Here is a 26,262-nt window from a genome sequence, read left to right as displayed (position 1 = left end):
TTCTATTTATTGAGAACGCGATGCAAACTCGAGTGAAAACGACGGGACAACAAGAAAAGGTATATGACCTCTTGGCAAGCACTCCTAAAAATAAATTTACTCTCTTGGTTCCACCAGGCGATCCTAGAAAAATGCCGTTGGATATGTAGACCATGAAAATCAGGGGGCAATTAAATATATAGCGACGGTAACACATATGATTATTCATAGTTCTCACAAATTATAAGTTGAGAATATTGTTCAAACTCTTCGTGAAGAAGACTGTGTTGTATGCCCATATATCACTTTCCAAAAAAAGTATGCCTATATATCAGAGCAAAACAGATTGCACAGTTAATATAAAAAGCACCGATATTGCTTAGTTAATGTAAAATAAATAAAAATAATTTCTCCTCGTTTAGAAATTTATAACATTTAGTGAAAACATAAAAACCCCATGGAAATTTGTATGTTCCCAGACCAAGAAGCAAAGAACTAACGGCCCCAGCAGTCCAGCGCCTTGTGCTCCCTTTTCCCACCACTTGCACCTTCCTCCCCGGGCATAACATCCATGGCGGCCTCCTGCGACCTCCTCGACGTCGACCCGCCGGAGATCCAGTTCCCCTGTAAGATCCTCGCTCCTCTACTCCCCAAGCTCCCGCTTACTACCTCGCCTCAGTTTCAGACCACTTCTCTCCCGATTTCCCCTGCTGACCCCTCTGCAATTTCTTGTCATGCACAGTCGAACTCGACAAGCAGATCTCCTGCCCCCTCAAGATGACCAACAAGATCGACAGAACCGTCGCCTTTAAGGTGATTCTCCTGTTAACTGTGCGCGGTGTTTAGCCCTACGAAATCCCATCACTTCTCGAGGGATTGTCGTATGTTTTTTTCTTCTTCTTGGTGACCCTGTGGTGCGTGTGGGTAGTAGGTTAAGACGACAAGCCCAAAGAAGTACTGCGTCCGCCCCAACAATGGTGTCGTGCTGCCTCGGTCCACCTGCGAAGTTGTAGGTAGCCTGTTGTGTTCACTGAACCAGCTAAACTGCTCAATTTAGGCTTTGGAGTTTTTCTTCTCTCGATTATAATTGAGATGTTTCAATATATTATCTGTGGACCAGTGACGATGCAAGCACAGGCTGTTGCACCCCCGGACTTGCAGTGCAAGGACAAATTCTTGGTGCAGAGCGTAGTCGTCGGTGACGGCTTATCGGCCAAAGACGTTACCCCTCAAATGGTAATGGTGCTACTAGAGTGTAGTTTGATGCACTACTAGTTCACAGTTTTTTTTTGTTTCATAATGAATTTGTGGCTTCGTGTCGGTTGCCCAGTTCATGAAAGAAGAGGGCAACCTTGTTGAGGAAGTGAGGATGAAGGTCGCTTATGTGATGCCACACGAATCACAATCAGAGATCGCCGAGGAAAGCGATGGTCCACAACCAATCTTGGTGCCTGTGCAGCGAACTCTGGATAATGGGAGGAGTGCATCGGAGCTGTCGAGTGGCTCGGTCTCCTTGAGATCAGCTCAGCTGGGGACAGTAAGTCTACTGAATTGCAATGCTTCTCTATAAATGTGAATCTGTAAGGAGATGATTGTGTATTTTCAGGAGGTGGGATCACCAACCGGAGCAGTTGGAAAGACTGAAGAATTACTCATGCCTACAGGACGTGCTGCTGTATGTGCTATATAGGTTATTTGCTCTATAATTTTGTTGTTTGTATAATTTTTAACATGCTGGTTGTTTTGCCTTTCTGATGTGGAATTATAGGAAACAAGAACATATGCAGGACCTGGTGCACGGTCCCTTGATGTGAGTCCATTTGTCTTCCAAATTTCAGTCCGAGAGTTTTTGTTTCATAGTTGTTGTTTTTTGTGGAATACCGACAGCTACATCGCAGGGCTAGTAAAATATTACTAGAGATGCTTATTTGACAGAAGAGAGATGTAGACAAAAGAATACATTTTGACCTTTGCAGATTCTACTCATTCATTGTTCTATAACCTGGGAAGCGTTATTGTCTAGGAACAGTATTGAAATAATAGTAGGTTTTCTTGACCAACAATAATGCATATATGGTTGATTTTTAGTTGCTTTATATTGGAACTGTATGACCAAGTGTACTTGTGATTTTTAACTGTGCAAACATTGGTACTAGCAAACACTTATTGTTGTCCATCCAGTTAATTTGCTTAACAGTTATTGGGACTGTTTGTTCTTAGATAGTCCAGGCCATCGTTCTCCTTCACAATAGAAACCATAGAACTGGCATTCGTAACAATGGACCTCTTTTAAATTTTAGTTTTTTTTTTTGTGTGTTTACTAAATGATTGTCCCATCCTTCCAGGTTCCATGTTCCTTGTTCAAACAAAAAATGGAAAATGTTTTGTCATTTCACTTGTAGCAGGTTTTTTTGCGGGTATTTTACTTGTAAGTTTTTTAGAGGAACTTGTAATTGTTATTTCTGAGCTGAATAACTACTTAGCCATTTCTCTAATTTCAGCTGCGGGCTTTAATTGGAAAATTGACAGAGGAAAAGGATTCTGCACTTGAGCAAAATAAAAAGCTTCAATATGAGTTGGTGAGTATTAATTCTGCATTGTATTAGGCTTGAAACTTGAAATTATGCGCTCTTTCCATGGGCTACCGTTAGCAGTTTGGTACTCAAAGCCGATATATTTACTAATGAGATATTTCCTTCCTCATAGTTAAAATACTAGGAAAAAATCCCTATCTTCTCTTAAGTATTCCGGTTTGTCGCATAACCCAACTATCATTGAATAATTAAATATAGATGTCAGTACAGAACTTAAATGAATCAATCCATTTGAAGGGGCTCCAAGTTGCATATTTGTAGGCATTATATGCCATCAATTATTGCAGTTTGTTCATTATGCATTATTTTTATTAGACATCCGTATATATCAACACAAAAAAATTCTGGCTGAAGTAGAATTTTCCCTAAAGAAGAAAATTTATTTCTTCTCTGAATGGAATGCTGCAGGGCTCTCCCTGCTCTTAGTAGATGAGAATTATTGCGTAGAAAGATCAAAGCTGTTGCATCTTGATGATGTATCTTAGTTGATTTCTGTAACCAGAATTAAAATTCTTTGCTAGCGGAGGGGACTCAAATTTCTAGCTTCTCCACTTCAGTTTTATCTGAACATTCAAGATGCAAAGTTTAGGTTACAAATTTAGTCAAGGTCCTTAGGAGGAATTGATCTGCCAAATTTTCATATCCTTTTACGAACTCAATGTGAAATATTCGTCTCTTCAACATGCAGGAGCAGGTAAAACGTGAAGCTAGCAAGCAAGGAGGCTTCTCGCTGTTATTCGTACTGGTGGCTGGGCTGCTTAGTATCATTCTGGGCTATCTTGTAAAGAAATGAGGATTTCAGTTTCCAGTCTTGTCCAATGACATTACTACAGTAAATAAGAAGTAACACCTTGGTGTTCCAAGGTTACACGGAACAGATCAGACAGAGTTCTTTTTTTCTTTTTGAAACTCCAGATCAAACGAAGCTTGTTGAAGTTTGCAAGTGAATCATCCAATTGATAGGACAAGTTGGCATCTAATTTGATCCATGATGTATTTTAATTAATATCAATAATACAATTGATTGTGGTCCGTGGTTGTATGAATTGTTGATTGTCAGTTTCAGTGTAACCATGTCGCTAATAACCAACAAGATATTGTCCAAATCCAAGTACATTTTCTCGAATTGGTTAGTTCCAAAAGGAAGCACCTTAGCTACCAGGATTTTCGCTGATACATAAAGCATCGGTTCTTATAGTACAGTGCAGCAGAACTTGGAACATTTGTTTCAATAGTGAAATTCAGAAACCCAAACCAAGTATGTACAGCAGGAAAGAGTTGGTAAAATTTACAAGAATAGTGGATATGCAATCACCAGCTTGGCACACTACTAATACACTTGTTGGTTTACAGAATTAAATCACAAACAAACTAATCTCTAACAAATCTTAGGCTGTTCATTGAGATGATCTTAAACTGCTTCAAAGTTCATGCGATGGCACCTGAGCAGCATGGCTCTTGGCCTCCCCATTGATCTTTCCCAATCTTTTCGCTTAGGATAGTCACGACATCTTCTGTTTCCTGGGGAAGAGATAGATCAGCGGACAGAGAAAATGATGTGGAGACATGTTAAGTAATTTGACTGTTCTTTCTCAAGTGGAATCACAATAATAAGCCAAACTATCAACATTCCATTAGAAAATTTCAAAGACTCCCTATTTCTAGCAAAAACCACAAATTGCATATTGCTGTAAGCTTATGATGCTTAAGATTGCAAAACTAGCTTACAGACAAAGTTACAACACCCAATTTCTAGAAGGATGACTATCTGACTATGTACTACACTCACGATCTAATATTTGTTCTATAAGTGGAGTGATGGGGAGTGAAATAATAAATTGTGCATGGAACATAGGGGCCCACAATTTGCATGTAAGAACTCTTTCTTTTCTTTTATTTTATTTTTCAAAGTGGCATATTGCACTGTCAAACAAACATATTGGAAGGCAAATCTTTTTGTAGACTGAAATATCAAAATATATAAATGAAAGGTAAAACAATGAAGATTCAACATAAAGAGATAGATCACTGGCAAAATAAGATAAGGTGTTAAGGGGTGGAGTGCATATAAAGCTCGTAAAAACAACTTCTTAACTAACTAAGAGCTTCTTGACAACATAGCCAGTAATGGGGAAAGGCCGAGTAGCAGTAAAACATAAATAAGTCACTACAATTGTATTTCTGTTTGCACAAGTCCTCCATATGATCATGCTGTGCCATGAATTCATCAAACTTAATGCTCAGTACAATATCTAAGAACAGAGTCACCATAAACCACGAACAAATTGACGATTCTATATGATTTTGGTGTGCACCCTTGCAACCAATAAAAAACTAACTATCCATGCTAGTCGTTAACCCAACATTAGAACCTGAACATGTATTGCATTACCGTACCTCCAGCGAATATCCATTGCAAATCCTTCACACCATATCACACGAACCACCACATCAACGCACATACCTGCAGCCGAGGAACACACAGACAACAATTACAATGGCATCGCAAACAGAAAATCAATGAAATCACAACAAAAGCCTTCCAATGGCGCTACCTTGACGAGTACCCCCGGTCCGGCTGCCTCTCCTTCTTCCTCGATGTAGTGGTAAGCAAAGCGCGCTCGCGCTCCTTCTCCTTGGCCTCCCTCTTCCTCCTCTCCTCTCTAAGCTCCTCGATGCTCTTCTTCCCTCCACTCCTCTTCTCCCCGCTGCCTGCCGCGCAATCTCTCCTATCCTTGGACGAGGAAGCCAAGGGCTTGGACGCGTACCAGGGCGCAGCGACGCCCTTCCCGGCGAGGCCGTAACCCAGCCTGTACTTCTCATCGTCGGGCCCCGCCGTCCTGGTCTCCTCCTCCTTCTTCCGCTTCTTAGGGTTCGGCTTGGAGTCGGCAGCGGGCTCCCGCTCCCGAGCCGCGCCCCTCCCGCCGCTAGCGGAGGCGAGCGCGGCGAAGTCGGCGGCCCCGCCGCCGCCGGAGAAGAGGTTGATGTGGTCGCCGTCGGAGGCGACGGGTAGTGGATCCGCATGCCGGGCGGCGGGGGGTGGAGGCGGGGGCGGGGCGACCTGATCCGCGGACCGGGGTGGAGACGGGGCACGGGGTGGGGAGGGCGAGTCGGCCTGGAGGCCGCGGTTGCGGCGGAGCGCGACGAGGCGGGAGTGGGACTCGCGGCGGCGGGTGGCCTCCCGCTGGAGCTGGTCCTGGCGGGCGGCCTCGGCCTCGTCGACGCGGACCTTCTCCTGGTTGTCGAACCTGTAGACGTTCCAGCGCTTCTGCGGCAGGATGTTCAGACCGCCGTGCCCGCCCATCGCCGCCTACCGGAGCGGGTTCCTCGCCGGCTGCCGGTGCGCTCGGGTGGGGTGTTCCGGCGACCGGGAGATTGGGGATTTCTGCCTTGTTCTCCACGGGTTCTCTACTAGAGAGGAGAGGGTGGGCCACGTATGGGCTATTCGTCCCTATACTGGGCCACATTTGTTGCCAGATTCGGGACGTGAGGCCCAAGAGCCCGACGGGCCGTCCTGTGGGTTCAAGGCTGTGACGTCACCCGCTCTCTTCCTTCCGCCCCGTTTTCGATTTCCATGGAGCGGCTCAAATCGGCGGTGCCGGCCGACCTCCGGCGAGCCGTCGGCGAGGGGACGACCCGCGACCTCCCATCCACCACCTCCCTACTTCTGAACTTCCTCGACGGTCTCCCTCTCTTCCACCAGGTAATCACCCACCCCGCCGCTTCGCTGTACTCTATTTTGTGCTCCTGGCCACCAGCCAGCGTAGCTAGGCGTCTTGGTCTGTGGTCTCACTCAGTGGCTGTTTCGCTGCGTCTCGCTATCGAAAAGGTCATCAGCGAGCTGACCGACCCGGAGCTCGCGCTGTGCCGCAAGGACAAGGAGAGGGCGGTGGAGCTCAAGGGCCAGGGCAATGCGTGCTTCTCCCGGAGAGAGTTCCAACAGGCGCTTAGTTTCTATTCGCAGGTAATTTTTGTGACCACAAGGTTGAAAATTACAATTTGACACGCTTTTCTTTGCACTTTTATTATCCCAAGCTAAAGTAACTCAATCGTTTAGCAGGGTGAAAACATGTGGGATTGTTCACTTGTTTAGTTACTCCCTCCGGCCCAAATTAATTGGCGCAGCCATCAATTAATTTGGGCCGGAGGGAGTATTAAAACAGTGTCACCTTGATTTAGACGAATCCACCACACATCATTTTTACTGCCTTTTTGATTTAGATCATTGATTAATATTCTTTCTCGGTGATAACAAACTTTTTTTGCATTGTATTTCTACAGGCGCTACGTTACGTCCCGATTTGTTCTGATGGCACTGACGAGATTTTGCTGGCTACATTATATGTCAACCGTGCCTCCACCATGCATGTGAGTCTTCTATTTATCAGTTTGCAGAATCTGGACACGTTTGCTGCACTTTTCTTATAATAGTACTTGGAATTGTCTCTTGGAAAATAGTCAAGATCTTGGAAGGCAGCTAGCAAAATTGTTTCTGCTATTTTTAAGTTAACATTGCTAACAATGATTTTATTTTATCCTGTTGAATGAGGTGTCCTTACGTCAGAATGATTTTTCTCAACCTTTGCAGAAATTGGGCCTCCTAGAAGAGTGTTTACGGGATTGCGACAGGGCCATTTCCGTTTCACCTAATTATGCCAAGGTAGTAGGATCGTGACAGCTATAAGCATGCATCTTATTTATACTGCGTGCGTCTCTGTTTTTCTTTTTTTGGAGAATCCAAGCTACAACATGGACTCCAAGTTACTGTTTTGGTTTCACCTTATTTCTATGTTTCAGGCATGGTACAGGAGGGGAATGATAAATGCGTCATTGAAGAATTATTCATCTGCCATGCATGATCTGGAGGTTGCATTGAGCATGGAAGCGACTTCTTCTGGAAAGAGCAACATAGAACAAGAATTGAAGTTGATTTTGCTAAAGCATCGAAATTTGAACGAAGTTGGAAGACCAAGCAGTGATCGCAAGGATGCAGGGTTGCCACATACAGGTTGGAACCTTGGGTAGGCATAAGCCTTTTTTTTGTGATTTGTAATTAATACTAATTCATAGATAATATTTGGTTAACTTGCAGCAGAACCACATATGTCAGTTCTAGAGTGTGTCTCAACACCCGGCAAAGGTAGAGGAATGACATCTCCAAATGATATTTCTCCGGCCTCCTTGATTCATGTTGAGGATCCTCTTGCTGCGGTATGATTCAGACCTATCTCTTCAATTGCTTACACAAATGTTGTGTCTCAACCTTCTGTAATTCTTTGTATTTTCTGTGGCCACATTAAGTTGCCAACTTGATTTGTGTAGTTCACATATGAATTGGGAAAATTATGTATTTATTTGAGGTGCATACAAATATTTTTTTTACGAAGCCAGTAATCAATCTATTCTCTATGTGCTTTATTTGCAATACATGGTTTTTTTAATCGTCTTTTATTGCAAATCTGTCAAAAATCGTGAGCTGAAGTTTTGTGTGTCTCTTACTTGCAACAGTTTTATGCAGATTATCCTGAAATCGTGCCGGGAGACTCATTGCCATTATTGCTTTAGTGAAGCACCCGCAGATGCTGTGTTTTGCCCTTTGTGTACACTACCAGTTTACTGTTCAAAAAAGTGCCAGGAGCAAGCTGTTGGCGGAATTTCTTTGAATCATGATACTTTTATTAAATCTAACAGCAATGAGATTGATCTTGGAAAACTGAGCCTAACTTCTACAAAGCGCAAGGCTCCAGACTCTAAACAGATTGCTGAACATAGGCATGAATGTGGTGGTGCACATTGGGCAGCTGTTTTGCCAGCTGATATAGTTTTAGCTGGGCGAATTATGGCACAATACATAGATAGAAGAATGCTGGCTGGAAAGAACTCTACCATCTCTGGGCCAAATTTGGTAAAAAAAAAAATCTTATTTTCATTTGGTAGCATTTAAGTATTATACCATATAAGTATCTCCATAAAACAAGATATTATTGCACAAGTATTTTAAGTACTTCCAGGCCAGGAAATAATGAACTAAACTGCATATTGCAGGATCTCATTCACCACTATGATATTGATTCTCCTACTAACAAGTTGGAATCACATATATATGCGATTGTCTTGTCATTATGCCTCCAAAAGTATTATAAATCAGACCTTTCATGGAAGGAGGAAACTTTATCTCAGGTATATCTGACATTTATTTTCAGAGTTTTCCTATTTATGTATATCGTTATTGCTTTGATATATGTCAGCAGGGGTTACTAAGCATTCTTTGATCATATACAGCTTGTTCTTTTGATATGTCAAGTCAAAGTCAATTCAATTGCCATCGTTCGTATGAAATCCATGGATGAAGGCCAGGGGAGTACAGAGAACAAAGGGTACTCTGCAGCTGGTGATGCGGTTATGTGTAGTGTGGAGCAGGTATATCCTTTAGTTCTCTTTTCTGGGATCAACATACACCATGCTATAAAAAATGAGGGGTATTTTTGCCTACTATTCAATTTAATGTTCTTGATTATTAAATTTATCATCCACTTTTAAATATTAGAACATTTCTTAAGCATGCGTTGTTACACTGAAAGTAAAAAAAACTTGATAAAATCCGTGAGGAAAATTTTAATAAAATGTTTAAATTCATAAAATTGAGAAATTCTGTGGAGTGTTGGAGTTATAGCGTCAAATACGTACTTGTAGGTCGCACTACCTGACACTGTTGGATTGGTATAGATTGCATGTCGCTGCTAACTGCAATTTTGCTACAATGTCTACTTTGCTTTCTGTGGCTTCCGCAGTTGGTGCTCATTTGTTCTTTTACTATTCGTTACATGTGTTTTGTTTTGCTTACTTCTAGGTCAGGGTTGCTCAAGCTATTTACATGTCTGGTAGCCTCTTGAATCACTCGTGCCGGCCAAACGTACACACATACTTTCATTCCCGCACTCTCTTTCTGAGATCTACCGAATATATAGAATCAGGGAGGCCAGTCGAGCTATCATATGGTCCACAGGTCTTTCCCACCCTTCCTCTCTTGTGTATGTGTGACATTCTGAAAATTAATTATGAGTTTATGCTTTGCATTTTTTGTGCTTCTCATTCTAGGCTGGCAAGATGGATCTTCCGGAGAGACAAACGTCACTTCGGGAGAATTACAAATTTAGTTGCCGATGTTCAAGTTGTTCAGAGCTACATCTGTCGGACCTTGTCATTGATTCATTCCGTTGTCCACGAAGTACCTGTCTTGGTGCCGTATCAGAATTAACTTACTCCAAATCCAAAGAGAATTTTATTCATGTTTCCCTACAAGAATCTGATGTTTGCAAACTATCGCTGCCTGTAAGATAATTATTCCCTCCCAACATTTTGAACCCAAAATCTCCTAATTAGTTTGTTTGGTGGCATCAACCTGAATTTTTTTTCAGCATATATCCAACGTTGACGAGGATACAAAGAAAGTTGGGAAATTGTTTTTCAGAAATGATCTTGATTTGAAGATAGATCCTGGATATTGCATGAGCTGTAGATCACAACTTGACTTGGCTTCTGCTGTTGCTACATCAGACAGGGCAGCATCAAAGATCAACAGGTATGTTATGCACTATTGCTTCGGAATTTGATGCATCTTTCATCAGTGGTATTTCGTAATTTTTATTCATAGCTAAGTTGGATAACAATTACACTCACAGGTTTAAGGAACTTACAGTTATAGACAAAGTCTCTGAAGTTTCCATCACAGATGCATTACAATCCCTAGAACAGATAAAGAAGCTGAGGCACCCATATAGCAAAGCTCTTGCCCAGGTTAGGGTGCTCATGTTACTTTGCTTTTTATAGAAATTTGGCTCCAAATTCTCCTGGCACTTGCTCTTGAAAAATATGTTTTGAAACTGAAACATGCAGGCAGAAGACATGATCGCAGAGGCTTTTGCAAAGATAGGAGATCAAGGACAAGCAGAAAAGCACTGTGAAGATTCAATTAAGGTAGTCAGTTCTCATCCTCAATTATCGCTCAAATCTTTAACTGGTCTATGTTGAAATATAAGGGAGAACTGTACTTCGATATCGAGCCCTTGTATTCTTAGGACGCATAGTGCTCGCTACTCTCTTCGCCGACAAGCAATAGTTAAATTACCAGCTAGGTTCTGGGTGCTGATGTGATCACAAATTCACGATTTAAGACTCCGTCGTGCAACTTGCAATCATAGGAAGCCTCTGGAAACTTGTTCTATCCTTAGATAAACTGTCAAATTCATGCTAAGAAGCGCATTTACAGCTTCACATAATCCACTTTTACAATTTTCACTTGTTGTGAATTGCATCTTATGATAATGCAGATCCTCAAGAAGCTGTACCACCCCAAACACATAGCCATCGCGCATGAGTTGATCAAGCTCGTTTCCATCAAGCTGTCCATGGGGGACATGGCAAGCGCAGAAGCTACATTCGCCCAGGCAGAGGCGATATTCTCGCTTTATTATGGACCTGATGCTCTAAGGATTTTACCTTATATCGATGTACTCAAAAGAACTGTTCGTGGACAGTTCTTCGAATCACCTTGACTATCTCAGGAGCAGACGAACCGCACAGATATGCACCACTTCGCGGAGAATGTATAAATTAATGCTTATCAATCAGTGCATAGTATTGCTTGGTGCAGTTTTTTTCTTCTGTGAGCTAAAGATATAAATCTAGGACAGGCAGATTAGTTGACCCATCATGTATCTTGCCAATGCCATCTACGATTCCGAGCTTTCTTAAACTTCTGAATTGCAGAATTTTCTAATGATTTCCTATAATTTAGAGCTTACAAAAATTTACCATCTGGCAGTGTAAACTGCTCAAGGCCAGTTAAAACTGCCTCCATGAAACACTGGCATAAACTTCATCTACTACAATTTATTATGTATCACTTAGAACTACGTGTATAAACACCTGCTAATTTTTGGTCCATAACCAAGCCTAGAAGTAACCATTTTATGTACCCATTGTGTGAGGAAAAAAATATTTCCATTTGGCAGAGCACATTTCCAAACTCATGAATTCTCTCACGTGCCAACCAACAAAGTTTACACTCCACATGCAATCATAGAAAAGAAAAAGGTCATGGGTGTGTTATGGACATGAAATCAGAACTAAAAATTGTGCACAAAATTGAAGTGCCCAAAAGTGTAGTCACGCAACATATGCACAATTTCTTCCGATATGCAATAAATGATTGAGTGAGGCCTTCTGCAGGACGTGAGCATGCCTTCATTGATGTAACTATGGGAGCTAGTGTATCAGGTTGCAGAGGATCATCCGTCTAAAATGCGTGTAAATCAGATTTTGCAGGACTTCAAAAGATTTGAGTCACAAAACATTGTCAGTTGTTAGCATCCAGTTTACTCTCAGCTTCACTGATGATCTCAAGCTCCTCCAATAAAGAAGCAAGTTTTTTCATATCATCATCCTGCTTGCTCTGTGGGGCCTTCTCACGGTAGCCTGAAGCATTCATTTTCTGTGACAAGGTGTCATGTTGCCTGCATTGGTGATGGATAACAGAGCATGTTACTAGATATAAAAAAGCAAACAGAAGTTCAAAAGGAAACTATCAGTATTAACATAACTGGCGATTCGCTAATTTAACAGGACAAAGATCGCGTAATTGCACATACTTTTGAACTTCCTGTCTCTTCTTCCTAAGCTTCTCATGTTCAGCTTCCGTGTTGAGAGCTCCCTGGAGCTGGAGATACACTGCTAGATCTTTGTTTACAATATTTGTGGCACAACCAGGTGGACTTGGATCATCCTCTGTCAGGATCTGGAAAATTGCAACAAGGGTCAGTTGAAAACTTCGCTGGACTAAAAATTTATGCATATTGCACATTACTGATAAAGTAAGGTGAGTTCAAACAGGAAATGTGCATACAGCAAGAGCAAGGCATTATATCATATATGGTTACTTCTGGTACATAGATCTTATCTTCATTCCCAACAGATCCTTTTACCCTTAAGGGCTCATTCGGTGCAAGTGTTTTGTGTCATGTTTTGGCCGGTTTTGAGGTGTAATTTCCGGGCTCAATTAAAACACGTCAAAACAAGGCAAAACACTTGTGGGCTATTCGGTAGGCCAGTTTTGGCCTGGTAAGCCCCAAAAAACACTTCAAAACTCGTCGGGTTGGCGTGGAAATAAAACGCCTCACCCCCCTAGCGTTTTTCCTGGCGGCTCAGGGCAAACAACCACCGCGCAACTTCCTCCGATGGCGTTGGCCGCCATGAACCGTGAACCGCGCCTCGTCCGTATGCGACATGGTACATATGCGCGCATGCTCGCAAAGTCGATTTCCATTTGCAAGTTTTAGCTGCGCAAGGATCACCGTTTTTGTGTTGATTCTAGATTCGACGAGGGCATCTTCAACGGGCCGAGGCAAACGGATGCTGAGCGATCGTTTTCGTCCGCGGAGATCGAAATACGTTTGGACCCTGCTCCAGCGGGGCGACGCGAAGTGATGGACAGTCTGCGAAAAGTAACTGCGTTGTTTGCATCATCCAAGCCCGGTCGGCAGTGACTAGGTAACCAAAATGTCGTGGATGTCGGCGTCCGCGGGTGGGGCCACCGGAGGGTCCGCCATCGCCGCCTGCGCCTCGGCGAGCTTGCCTCGGCGATTTCCGCCCTGGCCGCCGCGAGGCGCTCACGCCCTTGCACGCACTCTGCCGCCTCCGCCTCCACAACCTCCACCGCCTCCAGGTCCAGCTGCTCGGCCTGAAACACGTCGGCGACTAGCTGCTCGTCCTCCGGGTGGGCTTGGCGGCACATCTGAACAACCTGATCCCAGCTAAGGTTGTGCTCGCCCATGGATGGATGTTTGGTTTAGCTTGAGGTGTGCCTGTCACCCCGCCGGTGTCCACCATATATATCCACGGCGGGGCGGGAAACGGCATTGCCGCGCAGGTCGTTTCCCGCGCGCGCGAAGCGCCGGCGAAATTTGCCAATGTGTTGAGCAAGCGCGGGAACTGTTAAAAAAGATTATCTTTTTATCCATTTGTGTTGAATACACTTGAATACACTAGTTTGTAAAACCAGTGTTCCAAATAAGTGTTTTGACAAGTGTTTTGGCTGAAAGGGATTTTGCAGTGTTTTGGCTAGTGTTTTGGGTGGTTGGTGTTTTCACCCAAAACACTCCTCAAAACACTCGTAAAAACACACAAAATCACTGGCACCGAACAGGGCCTAAAGAGGACAAGAAAGTTCAAGAGAAGACAGAAATAAATCATAGAAGACACATGATCTGTCAAACCTTCAGAGATGATACCGAAGCAAGCGTTGCAATTTGAGCCTGGTAGCACTGAACAGTGGCTGCAATCTCTAGGTTTCGGCAGAGTACAAAAGATGGGCGCCTGTTGAAGTGTAAACAGAAAATAAGGTATCTGCTAGAAATAAGCAAATTTCTCTTTCTGAACTGATGATGAGAAAAAAATCATGAATCAAGACTAAAATAAAATGGCAATCTTTCTTAGTGCATTTGAGCATAGCATCTGTCATACAGTCTGTAACTTGTAGAAAAACATATTTGTTGAAAAGAAACACACCTTTCATGTATATCTGTTGGTGGCCGGAGAGATCTCAGCTTACTCACAGCATCTAACACAATCTCCATTTCATTCTCAACTTGATCATTTTCCCATTCCTGTGATCACAGGAAACTTCTCTCAGGTAAAATAGTATTTCAGGTACAATATTGCTTAAACGTATGATTTGTCAAATTGAGATATCATATGAAACTTTTTCTTTGACTTCTTTTGCATATTGTCATCATAAAGTGGATTCCTTTTAAATTTATACATACTAGGCTCTACTCTGCTGTTATCTGGAAACTATCAAATCCTCTGGTTCATTTCTAAGTTGTCCTGAAAACAAATATGTACCTGTACAGCTGAGGGATATTCTGATATCATAATTGAATCTTTCCTACAAGCCTCCTTAGGCTGAGGAAGGCGCTGCCAAAGCTCTTCAGTTACATACGGCATGAATGGATGGAGCAGACGCAAACCAGTGTTCAGGCATAGCCATAATGTATCTCTAGAAGTACCTCTTGCAGCTTCGAACTCTTGAGATTCATTGAAGTAAGGTTTAATTGCTTCTATAAATACATCACAAAGCTGGTATTGCCACCAAGAGTATATAGATGATGTTGCCTCAGAGAATTTATATGCTTCTAATGATGACACAGTCTTGCCAACAGATTTATTAAGTACTGAGAGTATCCATCGGCAGACAGGTGGCATAGAATCCAGCACAATAGTTGTTGGGGGAGTGTACTGATCTCCAAGCTTGATCATGGCAAAACGAATTGCATTCCATAGTTTATTGCACCATTGTCGGTAGCCATGCACTCTCTTGATATCGAGATTTATCTTGTCAGACTGGCAAATACGAGAAATTTTAGTAACAGAGATTTGCAATGAAAATAAAAATAATGATAAAACTAGCGATAAGTATAACCTGAGAAGTGTAGGATATCAGTGCAAAACGAAGGGCATCAGTACCACACTCAGGAATACCATCAGGGAAATCCTTCTTCATGCCTTCTTTTGCCTTTTCTAACTCGTCTGGGTCCAGGTTGCCCTGTTCCAACTTTTTCTGAAGACCCTCTAGCGTTATACCATTTATTACATCAATGGGATCAATGACATTTCCAAGTGACTTGGACATCTTACGGCCATGTGCATCACGAATAATTGGATGCAAGTAAATCTGGGGAAAAAAAGATGAGGAGCATCATGATTCACCAAGTTTGGATGAAGTTTCCAGTGAGAACTCGCTGAAGAATTGGTGTGCTTCACTTTCAGTGTGACTAAAGTTGCTATAATTGGACTAGGAACCTAGATGTCTTTATTTATGTCAATGCTATGTTATCATATTTGATGAAATTTTCTGCTTGCAAATGGATGATGCGACATAATAGATATTGACAACAATTTGGCGTAGCTGCAATTCCATAAATTGGAGCCTGAACTATCTAATAAAACTGTAACCTTCATATTACCTTTTGAAATGGCACATCACCACCCAATAGTATTCCCAACATCACCATCCTTGCTACCCAAAAGAAGAGGATGTCCAATCCAGTTTCAAGAACAGAAGTAGGATAGAAAGTACTAAGGTCAGCTGTATCATCTGGCCAACCAAATATGGATAATGGGAAAAGGCTTGATGAAAACCACGTATCCAACACATCAGGATCTTGATCTAACTGATATTTCTTCCCTGGGTACCTCTCTTCTGCCTCCAGTATTGCATCATTTTCATTCCTTGCGATTATCCAGTGGTCAATGTATGAACCCATGTCTTTCTCTTCGTCATCTTCTAATGTTACATACCAAGCAGGTACACGGTGTCCCCACCAAAGTTGCCTCGAAATACACCAATCGCGAATGTTTTCAAGCCATCTGCAACGCTCAGAATAGTATTGGTGGATAGATTATTCGTCTACTCATTTTGTAGAAATCGTTAGTGTAAAATGACCTAAAGTGTACATGCCTAAAGTACAATAAATAGGATGTACCTGTACCAGTCTTGCTCATATTGTGGTGGAATGATCTCGATCTCTTTGGATTTCACAGCATCAAGAGCTGCCTTTGCCATTGTATTACAATTAACAAACCATTGGGGCTTGATCATTGGCTCCACGATATCATTAGTTCTTGAACAGCGGCCCAATTTCATCTCGTTATTTTTCATGCCTCTGTATAGACCCTTCATCGACAAGTACAAATTGATTATAGTTTGGCAATTATTAATACAATATCAGTCTGTTCCAGATTATAAGATGTTCTAACTTTTTCCTGAATCGCATGTATCTAGACGTATTTCAGTGTGTATGTCCACTCATTTCAGTCCGTATGTAGTCCACATTAAATTATTCAAAACATCTTATAATTCGGAACGGAGGGAGTACATTACAGAAAAGGATGAGCAACAAAGAAAAGTAAATAACCAGGTCAAAAGGTTAAACTTTGGACTTAAGTAACAATGTAACCAATCATCTTCACATAGGTATCTTATGTAGCATGAAGGACTGATATATTATGGAAATGCCAGCTCAAAAACAAAGCTGAGGCACGCTACAAGCTTGAACAGAGCCAGCTATGTATATATCACACATAGTATGCAAACCAAGGTATTATATTTCTAAGGATGAAAATTGTTAATGTAATGTTTTCACACTGTGAAATGGCTTGTCAATAGAAATTGTTGCTCATACATGCACAATTAAATTTAGTGTAAAAAATTGCCGAACTTTGTGGAAACCAAATCATATCAGTATTACTCTCGATGTTTCAGAACGTAAGTTAACAGTATTCAACTATCATACTAGCTTTTTTTTTGAGAAACATGCTAGCTTTTTTCTAATGAGAAGTTTTCATCGCATTATGACAAAACATTGATAGACCTTTTCCATAGTATTGAAAGATAAGCAACAAACATGCAACTACCATAGCTTTTTGTAATGAGAAGTTTTATCGCATTATAAGGATTCATTAATACAACTTTCCATATCATCAAAAATAAGCAATAAAGTTGATTGCACATTGCATGAACACCACAGAATCAATTGGATGGAGAAAAGGTAAAAACTGAATATTAAAAATACTACCTTTGCCTTCAGTGCATCAATAACAGCAGCTCGAGCAGTGAAACGTGGCATTCCTTCAAATTGTGAACCTCCATTTTCATTTATGTTCCCATCGTCAGTGAAAATATTGATAAAGTCAAGGTTATGCCGTTTCCCAGCTTTGAAGTCCTCAGTATCATGAGCTGGTGTGATCTGCATACAGACAGCAGTGAAACAGAAATATATATAAGAGTGAGCGCTGATTGCTGAACTAAATTAGTGCAAATACTGAACTATGGATCAGGATTTCAAAACCACCTCTTCAGGTGAGCATACCTACCTTTACAGCACCAGTACCAAAATTGGTTTTCACTAACTCATCGTCACAAATTATTTCAAGTTTTCTGCCATTAAACGGATGGATGGCATATTTTCCATGCAAATGCTTATATCTTTCGTCCTGAGAATGAACAGCTATAGCGGTATCACCAAACATTGTTTCTATTCTTGTTGTTGCAACGATAATTTCACCCAACCCTTCTTCCAGAGGATAGGCAAAAGATATCAAAACACCAAACTGAACTGGGTTCTTATAACCAGGGACCACTAACAGAGTCTCTTCCTTAAGTTCCAAATAGTCAACCTGAAAAACAGTGATTGAAATGTAAGATATAATCCTGCATTCTTATACACATGCAAGAAAATAAACAGTTCAGCATAGTGCCAAATTGCATGTTTCATGCACCTCAATATCAGAAACTGCTGTACAAAGTGTGCAATCCCAGTGCCCAATCCGGATATCCCTGTATATTGATAGATCATACAAGAGGTGATAAAGTAAGATGAGAGGGTACCAAATAAACACTAGGTCAACAGATCCATGATACCAAGAATGACGTCACACTCTATTATGGAAAACTAACCTATATATTAAACCTTCCTTGTAGAGCTTGACAAAAGCTTCTGTTACAGCTTTTGATCTCTGTGAATCCATTGTAAAACACTGAAAACAAACAGGGAATTGAAGAGTTAGAAAAAAAACATTGTTCAGACATAAATGTTGCTTTCCTTAGCTATATGAATGGAGGCATCAGGAAAGAACTTTACTTCACGTGACCAATCAAGCGAGGCTCCAAGGGTACGTAATTGTCTCAATATTGTGCCACCATACTGATCTTTCCAGTTGTTGACCTGCCAAAATGATTATTGGAACATGAAATGAGGAAATGTGAAAATCAATTAACCAGCATACAAAAGTATGGGATGACACTGAACAAAAAATCGTCTCAATTAATTAAGTTAACGAGGCAATTCATTTCATGGCACTGTAAGGTTTTGGCCTCTCATTGGCAGTGAGCTACCATTTGTAGCCTCATGACACAAAATTTCAGTTTTTTTACTGGTATATAGATAACTTCCCCTTGAATTGAACAAAAGACAGAGTTGACCACCAAACTTGAGAAAACCAAAAATCACTATGATTATTTACTCTGTTAACATAACAAACACGAGCTCATTCTGTTGAGACAATATGAATGGGTCAGAAATCAAGTGCTTACCTCAGATAGAAATTTCTCACGCCCTAGATCATGCCTTGACAGCTTTCTCTCACGCATGAGCTTCCTTTCCACCACCACCTGACATGGAGGGAACAATTTTGTTAGATGAAATTTGCTACTGTAAAACATAGTAACAAAGGATCGATCAGATAACTATCAATAATAACCAATATAATATTTGAGTACATGTCAGTCTGAACTCAGGCTAATAATATCAGGCTGCTAGCAACAGCAAAAATGTAACTCTTGCAGAAGATAGATTCTGTTGCCTTGGGATCTAGTAATAGTATACATGTTCTATGCATTAAAATTTATCACTTCTCAGCCAACTTGAAGCATAACATACCTGTGTACCTATGCCAGCATGGTCCATTCCAGGAACCCACAAAGCATTATAGCCTGACATCCTCCTCCAGCGAATCATAGCATCCTGCATTGTTGGCAACACGAAGAAACAAAAGAGCATGAACACAAATACTTAATTACTTGATAGGTACGAACAGAAGGGCATGAACATAAATAATCACTACCTCAATAGCCACTGTAATTGCATGGCCTATGTGAAGGGCCCCAGTTACATTTGGGGGTGGCAAGACCTGCGAATAGGCATTTAGTTCTTGTCATTCTTGTGTACTGCTGAGATGATAATTAAGAAGAGCCATGCTTAATCAATACTGTTTTTTGCAGGGATTAATCAATACTCATTTGTACATTTCCTAAATAAAATTTACTGCGTGAAACCAGATTAAGAACGGTTCACATGGTGATGGTGAGCAAATGCTTATTCTGAATATAATCATGTACCCTTGGGGTTATGAGGGACTTACTATCACGAACGGTGGCTTTGAGCTTGCCGCGTCTGCTTCAAAATACTGTGATGATTCCCACCAAGTATACCATCTGCATGTCAATAAGAGAAGGAAAATATATAGTCCAGTGAGAAATTTATGACCATGAAATGGCCTGATTCGTTTTGTTTCAGGAAACTAACGGCATGATTCACTGAAGCGAGAAAGGCAGCATACGATTTCTCGACAGCAGACGGGCTATATTGTTTGGCCATCTGAGAAGCAAGCAGCTTCTTCTGTCCAGTAGGAGTATCCGGGTCAACGAAATCCTCGGGATTCTCATCGATGGCACCTTTCTTCTTCTGCTTCTTCTCACTTCGCCTAGCTCCATCAGATGCTGCTTGGGCCTAGAGTCGACAATCACATCAGTCAGACAGAACCTCTCCTCTGAATCGAGCAGCGAAAACTGATTGCAAAAGAGGGTAAATCAGGAGTCAGCGTCGCCAGCCCCTACCTGGAGCCTAGCTGCCTCCTTCTGCTTCGCCCTGAGCTTCTTCTCCTCCTTCTCTTTGGCCTGTGAAAGAACACGCTTGAACCGTGGGTAAAACAGGAAGAAACTCGACTAGAGTATTCTCCTCCTCCGTCGTGAATATTCAGCACGGAGCGCAATTAGAACAAGTACCTTGTGTTCCTTCTTCAGCTTCCTTTCCAAATCCTTCTCATCGAGCGGCTGCGCGCGCACGCAGTAAACGATTCAGTACAGAGTTGAGACCAACAGGCCACACAGAAATCTGGCGATTCAACCCCAAATTTCCACAGGAAAATAAAAGCGCAACCCCACCCCAAGACACAAGCTAGGGTTGCGCGCGCGACCAGCAAGGTGATACCAAAATCGCGAGGGAGGCAGGCGGGGGTGGCTAACTCACCTGCTCCATGGCGCGGATCGCGCCCTCGATCGGGCGCGAGCTCTAAGGCGCCGCCGCGACCGCCGGCCGGCGCACGCTGTTGCGATTACGAGCAATTCGAATGTTGTTTTGAATTGAATCGCACCTGCGGACTGGGTTCAGAGCTTTGGGCGCGTAGGTTTTTGCTTAGTTTGAGTGCGAAATTTCGCTAAATATAGGTAGGTTCTGATCGAGTTCTGACGGAGAAGGCGACTTGGAAACCAAGTTGTGTCGAAACTTGACAGTCAAGTTTTTTGTTCTTTGAACCGGAAAGGAAAGCAGTCTTGCAACGTCAGAATTGGAGCTCAGTTTGTTGGATTATGATGATGAACCCATTAATCGAGCATGCTTTTGTCCATGTTCCCGTTCACCAATGTTCTAGTAATAGGGAGCTATAATACGACTTACTTTATTAAAAAAAAAATTAAAAGTTTTTAAAATAATCGAAAAAAATCTTGGTGATAGCCCTTGATGTATAGTAGAAACGTCTAAAATCTCAATACAAGTTACTTTCTATTCTCCACTATTTAATTTGTCGGTTTTTGTTATTTTTCTGTAGCCTAGAATACAAAGTGGTTCGTATTAAGATTTTGCATGTTTGTAGTACATATCAATATCATTGGCTACCTCGAAAATTATGTTTCCGATTTTTTAGAACTTTGAAATAATCCGAAGTGTTTGAAAATAAAGGGCTACATATAGCTCGGGCCTCCGTTTTAAATTTCCACGCTCCTGCCCTTCTGGTGCCGTTGTCGCGAGGGCGGTGCCCAATTCTATAGCCACTGAAACGAAGCGGAAGCAGCAGGGCAACCACGACATGCAAGGAGGCGGTACCCTTGCAGTCGCGAGCTTCGGGCAACTCTCGCATTGACGGGGGCGGCCACCAACGGTTGCAACGCGACGCCTTTTTGGGCTGCAGGTGAAATCCATGTCGGCTAGACCACCAACCAAGCAGAAGAAGGTACAACCGCGACAACGGGTGCCTCATGAAGATTATGTGCCTTCAGTGGCTCCGGGCGTTGGTGTCAACGTTCATGCCTCCAATATATTCGACCCAACGCCCGCGAGGTAAAATTTCTCCCCCTTTACCTAAATTGTGCCGAATTGGTCAAATTTCTTGGTTTTTCGGTACTTGAATTGCAAAGCTTTGAGTTTCATACGGTTCCTACCTCGTATGTTAATATGTTGGAGGAGAATGAGGTGAATATTGGTACCGAACCACTTGACGATTTTGATGCCGACAATAATGTTGGAGAGAGTGAGATGTTGGGAGGGGGAGGTTGAGGTGGAGGGGAATGATGATAATGTGGATTCGGAGTTGGAGGAGATTTGAGAGGAAGCTTGTGATGTTTCTCTACCAATTGAGGACAATTTTCATTGTGATGCCGACCTCATCTACCCAGTCATTGAGATCAATTCAAGGTTGTTAGGATGTGATCAAGCAACATCGTAGCCGTTGGAGTGGTTGTTTGGAGCATGTGAGGAATACACCTCCAAATTAATGCACGGTTGACGACTATGTGGATTTCTTTGATCATATATTTTGAAGTTTTTGTGCTATTGTACACTATGAGCAAATGTGGTAACTTTTGTGTTTCCATTTGTTATATGTAGGATCACATAGCACAAGAAAGGTATAAGCAAATGTCAGCTTCCAAGAACAAGCCATTTACGCTCCACCATTGCTGGAAGGTGCTTGAGCATAGTGAAAAGTGGCAGTTGAGAGATCAAGAAGTTCCACCGAAGAAAGGAACATTCATTACGTTGGATGATCTGAAAGATAGGATGATGCGAAGGGTGGAAGAAACAAGGGGAAACCCGATGAAAGGAGGATGGAGAAGGACAATAACAAGAAGAAAGCCCAGAGCGCATGCTTGAGAGAGCAAATTGGTGAGTTGATGTAGACAAAAGAAATTTTTATTACTAAGCATATGAAAACCAAAATGGCCATGGTCGAGAAGAAACACAAACTTAAAGAAGAAAAGTGGGAGGCCCTCCGGGCTCCGTAAGCCGTGCAGCTAAAGCTTGCTCTCAAGGAGATTAAGGCGTTGGCCGTGGCGGAGAAAGTGAAGGCCGAGGCTAGGGCTGAGGACGTCTAGATCATGATGATGGACCCTATTGGGTTGGATGCCTTTGCAAGAGATCTTTGGGAGATGCAAAGAAAGAAGATCATGGTCGGTTGTGGTGGTGTTCATTCCGTTGTTGTTGGTGGTGATCATTCCGGTGGTGGTGATCATTTCGGTGGTGGTGGTGGCGACGATGACACAATGGCCGGTGAAGGTGGTGATGCTATGGCAGCTGCCACGGTGGAAGATGGTGTCAGGGATGAGCTTGATCACATTGTGTGTTGTTTGATCATCGGCAACTTATTTCATTGCGCATTAATTAGGACATGTTCTAAATTGCTACTTGGTCTATTTCGTATGTTTGGTTTGATCACCGGCAACTCGTTTGGTTGTAAAGCTATTGTGTTTATTAGTAACTGTGTTGTAAAATATCAGCAACTTCAAACTCCTGTATGTTTGAGTTCTATGCAATATATTCTGATTTAAGGTACCGGCGCAGATTCCGTTGGTGCAGATCCAAAAGGTGTACTGCAAAAGTTACCCATATAGATTTAGGGCTCGTTTGATTCTCAGAATTTTCAAAACACATGAATAAGAAAAACAAGGAATTGGAATGGCATGTCCTCTTCAATCCAGAATTAGAAAACTACAAGATTTTAGATCCACGAGCGCTTGATTGCACATGAAAACCAAAGAAATTAAAAAAAGAATTGGAGTGAAGAATTTTTTTTCTTCAAAACATAGTGCAAATAAATCCTTTGTAGAAACTCCAAAGAATTGCAATCCTATGAATCAAAGCATCCTTTGTAGGAAAAAAAAATCTAGTAAATCTAAATCCTACAAAAATCCTACGCGATCCCTTTAAATCAAACAAGCCCTTACTCCCTCCGTCCACAAATAAGTGCACATCTAGCCTTCTAAGAAATCCACAAATAAGTGTACATCTAGACTTTTTGGTATATTTTTTACATTTAAACCCCTAGTGCATGCCTTGATTTCAACCCCATTAATCATTTTTGGTTTCTCAATGTTGTTTTATTGGTTACTAGCATGCACAACATTTATTAGCGCCTAAATCAAAGCATTTTTTAATTAATGAGCAGATTAATTAAAGGAATGAGAATTTTTTTACAAAATGTTTAAGGTCTCTTGGAAACCGCGCGCGTCCATTTTTGTGGACGGAGGGAGTAATCACTCGCGCGGCACTGCAAAACCCGTCACTGGATTATGTCACACACATCACTGGATGCACGAACGAAATACAGCAAAGCAACACGGCTGCGCCCGCCGTCAAGCAGCGTCACGTCCGATGGCGACAGAGACCCCGGTTGCCGCCGCCCCACGTCAAACCAACCAATGGCCATATCCCTCTTCTTCCGGAATAAAATCTCGTCGTCGTGCGCTGTGCACGGTGTGGGTGGGGCGGCCGCCGGTGCCGGTTGGCACGCACTGACCCGTCGCGGACCAGATCCTGCGATCCTGCATATACCACAAACATCAAGCTTCTGCACGGTGTTAAAAAGCAGAGCAAAACAGCTGCGTACATCTTCCGCAATGCAGACACCGGCAAGGTCAAAGGTGGATATACTAGCGAAAAAGTAGCCCGTCCCGACTCATCACCGCTCAACGTCAGTGCTAAACCTACTGTTCAGCAAGAGCACGTACGCTCGCACCTTTATGTAAAGGATACCCCGACGCCGTCACCAGCTCTGGTTTCTTCCCATTGTTCACATACTACCTCAGCAGAGTTTCCTGAACTCTCCACTCCTTTCCTTCCTCCACTCACAGACTCAGCTCCGATCAGAGGCTCCAGATGGCCGCCCAGGTATGCAGCTGATGGCTTGGATTCTTCAGCAAATTCCTTGGATTGCTCTCGCACCTGACCCTCAGATTCTTTGGCCGATTCTCAGCAGAAGGTGGTGCTCAGGGTTCCCACCATGACCGACGACAAGGTGAAGCAGAAGGCCATCGAAGCTGTTGCCGACATCTATGGTACTAGCACTTTGCGCCTCCTAGCTCTGTTGCTTGTGTAGCTGTTGGACTTCAAAATTATGGTTATTTGGACTTCGAAACAACATAATACATATGATAGTTGGCATGAACTGGCATAGGGGATCCTTGCATCATTTGCTTACCATTCAATCTGTAGTTCACGCATGCGAGCATTGGCACAGGTTTTTAGGTCGAAGCTTGAGAGCAGAAATCCTGTTAAGTGGAATTATTCTGTCACATGTATTAACATAAAGATGATAACAACACAATAGAGCATGCAAGCTAGAGAGGGAAAATCATGTTAAGTTGTCGCACACAATAACATGAAGATGAGGAGGACCAGTGAGTAGAGCGACGTCATATAGTTACACATGTGAATAATTGTACGAAAAGTTGGTAGATGTTTTACAGAGTTGTATTTTCGCAATACCAATATTATCAGGTAAAATTTTAGTACTTGCATGTTAACAACATGTTAATTCACCCATATCTTCAATCTTCATGCTAATTCTATGAGAAAAGGTATATTTTCAGAACATATACCTATTATGACCTTCAAACAAGTTATTTCCTGCCTAGTTTAATTATGCGCGCCATATCTTGACATCAGGTAAAAGGAAAAAAATGAATGCATTGCTGGGAAAAGTGTTGGTATAACAAATATTAGTACACCAGCAAGAAAATTTGACGCAACACACACCTTGTTTTGTGCACAGGTGTTGATTCCATAGTCGCGGACCTGAAGGAAAATAAGATGGTTATCATAGGCGACATGGACACTGTGGCGATTGCGAAGAAATTAAAGAAGATTGGTAAGGTTGACATTGTGTCCGTTGGACCTGCAAAAGAAGAAAAGAAAGAGGAGAAGAAAGAAGAAAAGAAGGAAGAAAAGAAAGAGGAGAAGAAAGAGGAAAAGAAAGAAGAGAAGAAAGAAGAGAAGAAATGATTAAGCACACAGCATCATTGCATGGACTTTTCTCCTGTGTGCAGTTCCAATAGCTTTGACCACAGATTAATGTTGTTAAGAGAAATCCATCTGTAACCTTATATTTTATTATAGTACAGATTAGTAAATCTTTTTAAAGAAAAAAATACACTCTGTTCATCTATTTCTCAGCATTCTGCATTTACACGCCCAACCTCATCGAATTATCTTCAGTTCTTCATCCATGCGCTCAGCGGTTAAGATGCCAACATCAAATTGGCACCTCATGCCTAAAACTATGTATAATATGCTAATCATCGAAGGTGTGTACCTACCAAATTAGTTCTGAAATAATCTTTTATCAAGAGAAACAGAGGACCATAGATACAGAAGGTTGACACTGACTAGAGGTCTGAACAATAATAAATAACTGAACTGCCATGCTGCACCTATTGTTATCCCTTAAAAACGGCAAAATATGATATGATAACGTAAATGAGAACCACCGAGTCAAACCAATGTGTAAGCTTTAAGGTCTTGGTGCTACAAGATAATGCACAATTCATCTACAGTTTTATTTTTTTTCTGATTTGTGACATGTAAACCACTATGAGTCTAAGACTATGCTAGGGTTGGCAGAAATGAAACTAGGGAGCAATACTGAGTGCCTTGAATGCTATCTAAACAGAGGAAAATAAATTTGAGGGCAGGTTACTTACCATTCAACAGAAAAATGTTCTTGCATCATTGATTAAAACCACCATGCTCCATATTGTACTTAGCATAAATATGTGACACTACAAAAAATATTGATGACAAAGGAT

General features: G+C 41.9%; 5 protein-coding genes across 12 annotated transcripts; 3 read left to right on the top strand and 2 right to left on the bottom strand.

Annotated features, from left to right (window-relative positions):
- Window positions 1-469: 469 nt before the first annotated feature.
- LOC127305597 (vesicle-associated protein 1-2-like) lies at window positions 470-3,613 on the top strand. Of its 3 annotated transcripts, none has more exons than XR_007854033.2 (10): window positions 470-605; window positions 722-792; window positions 911-992; window positions 1,100-1,215; window positions 1,310-1,516; window positions 1,586-1,654; window positions 1,748-1,789; window positions 2,325-2,407; window positions 2,481-2,558; window positions 3,262-3,304. XR_007854033.2 is itself a non-coding variant. In XM_051336097.2 (9 exons), exons 1-9 carry the CDS (start codon window positions 551-553, stop codon window positions 3,364-3,366), a joined length of 825 nt encoding a protein of 274 aa, XP_051192057.1. In that variant the 5' UTR covers window positions 470-550; the 3' UTR covers window positions 3,367-3,613. The 3 variants fall into 3 exon arrangements, 1 of the variants encoding a protein (XP_051192057.1); XR_007854036.2 differs by having other exon boundaries at window positions 2,325-2,396; window positions 3,262-3,293; XM_051336097.2 differs by lacking the exon at window positions 2,325-2,407 and having other exon boundaries at window positions 3,262-3,613.
- Window positions 3,614-3,783: 170 nt separating this feature from the next.
- LOC127305609 (uncharacterized) lies at window positions 3,784-5,965 on the bottom strand. 2 transcript variants are annotated; one of them, XM_051336115.2, is made up of 3 exons: window positions 5,129-5,965; window positions 4,971-5,037; window positions 3,784-4,094 (listed from the first exon to the last, which is right to left on the bottom strand). In XM_051336115.2, the coding sequence occupies exons 1-2, from the start codon at window positions 5,875-5,877 to the stop codon at window positions 5,025-5,027; spliced, it is 762 nt and encodes a 253-aa protein (XP_051192075.1). In that variant the 5' UTR covers window positions 5,878-5,965; the 3' UTR covers window positions 3,784-4,094; window positions 4,971-5,024. The 2 variants fall into 2 exon arrangements, with proteins under 2 accessions (XP_051192075.1, XP_051192080.1); XM_051336120.2 differs by having other exon boundaries at window positions 3,784-4,087.
- Window positions 5,966-6,070: 105 nt separating this feature from the next.
- LOC127305579 (uncharacterized) lies at window positions 6,071-11,332 on the top strand. Of its 4 annotated transcripts, none has more exons than XM_051336067.2 (15): window positions 6,071-6,276; window positions 6,403-6,537; window positions 6,855-6,941; window positions 7,162-7,233; window positions 7,371-7,581; window positions 7,669-7,784; window positions 8,092-8,478; window positions 8,619-8,753; window positions 8,856-8,993; window positions 9,424-9,579; window positions 9,672-9,905; window positions 9,992-10,155; window positions 10,256-10,370; window positions 10,470-10,550; window positions 10,904-11,332. In XM_051336067.2, exons 1-15 carry the CDS (start codon window positions 6,148-6,150, stop codon window positions 11,126-11,128), a joined length of 2,385 nt encoding a protein of 794 aa, XP_051192027.1. In that variant the 5' UTR covers window positions 6,071-6,147; the 3' UTR covers window positions 11,129-11,332. The 4 variants fall into 4 exon arrangements, with proteins under 4 accessions (XP_051192027.1, XP_051192020.1, XP_051192038.1 ...); XM_051336060.2 differs by having other exon boundaries at window positions 7,666-7,784; XM_051336078.2 differs by lacking the exons at window positions 6,071-6,276; window positions 6,403-6,537; window positions 6,855-6,941; window positions 7,162-7,233 and having other exon boundaries at window positions 7,441-7,581; window positions 7,666-7,784; window positions 8,082-8,478.
- Window positions 11,333-11,593: 261 nt separating this feature from the next.
- Window positions 11,594-20,731, bottom strand: LOC127305570 (valine--tRNA ligase, mitochondrial 1). The gene is made up of 21 exons (XM_051336049.1): window positions 20,438-20,731; window positions 20,194-20,241; window positions 20,026-20,085; window positions 19,749-19,918; window positions 19,551-19,623; window positions 19,254-19,319; window positions 19,070-19,153; window positions 18,724-18,801; window positions 18,272-18,355; window positions 18,088-18,167; window positions 17,910-17,967; window positions 17,505-17,807; window positions 17,207-17,377; window positions 16,115-16,305; window positions 15,596-15,998; window positions 15,052-15,303; window positions 14,475-14,972; window positions 14,139-14,236; window positions 13,847-13,946; window positions 12,224-12,369; window positions 11,594-12,088 (listed from the first exon to the last, which is right to left on the bottom strand). The coding sequence occupies exons 1-21, from the start codon at window positions 20,444-20,446 to the stop codon at window positions 11,932-11,934; spliced, it is 3,129 nt and encodes a 1,042-aa protein (XP_051192009.1). The 5' UTR covers window positions 20,447-20,731; the 3' UTR covers window positions 11,594-11,931.
- Window positions 20,732-24,028: 3,297 nt separating this feature from the next.
- Window positions 24,029-25,622, top strand: LOC127305559 (heavy metal-associated isoprenylated plant protein 39). 2 transcript variants are annotated; one of them, XM_051336044.2, is made up of 3 exons: window positions 24,029-24,346; window positions 24,435-24,513; window positions 25,230-25,622. In XM_051336044.2, the coding sequence occupies exons 1-3, from the start codon at window positions 24,335-24,337 to the stop codon at window positions 25,457-25,459; spliced, it is 321 nt and encodes a 106-aa protein (XP_051192004.1). In that variant the 5' UTR covers window positions 24,029-24,334; the 3' UTR covers window positions 25,460-25,622. The 2 variants fall into 2 exon arrangements, with proteins under 2 accessions (XP_051192004.1, XP_051191998.1); XM_051336038.2 differs by having other exon boundaries at window positions 24,035-24,346; window positions 24,432-24,513.
- The last annotated feature ends 640 nt before the right edge of the window (window positions 25,623-26,262 follow it).

This window comes from Lolium perenne, chromosome 1, assembly GCF_019359855.2.
Source record: "Lolium perenne isolate Kyuss_39 chromosome 1, Kyuss_2.0, whole genome shotgun sequence".
Classification (NCBI taxonomy): domain Eukaryota; kingdom Viridiplantae; phylum Streptophyta; class Magnoliopsida; order Poales; family Poaceae; genus Lolium; species Lolium perenne.
This window is presented reverse-complemented; position numbering and strand designations above follow the sequence as displayed.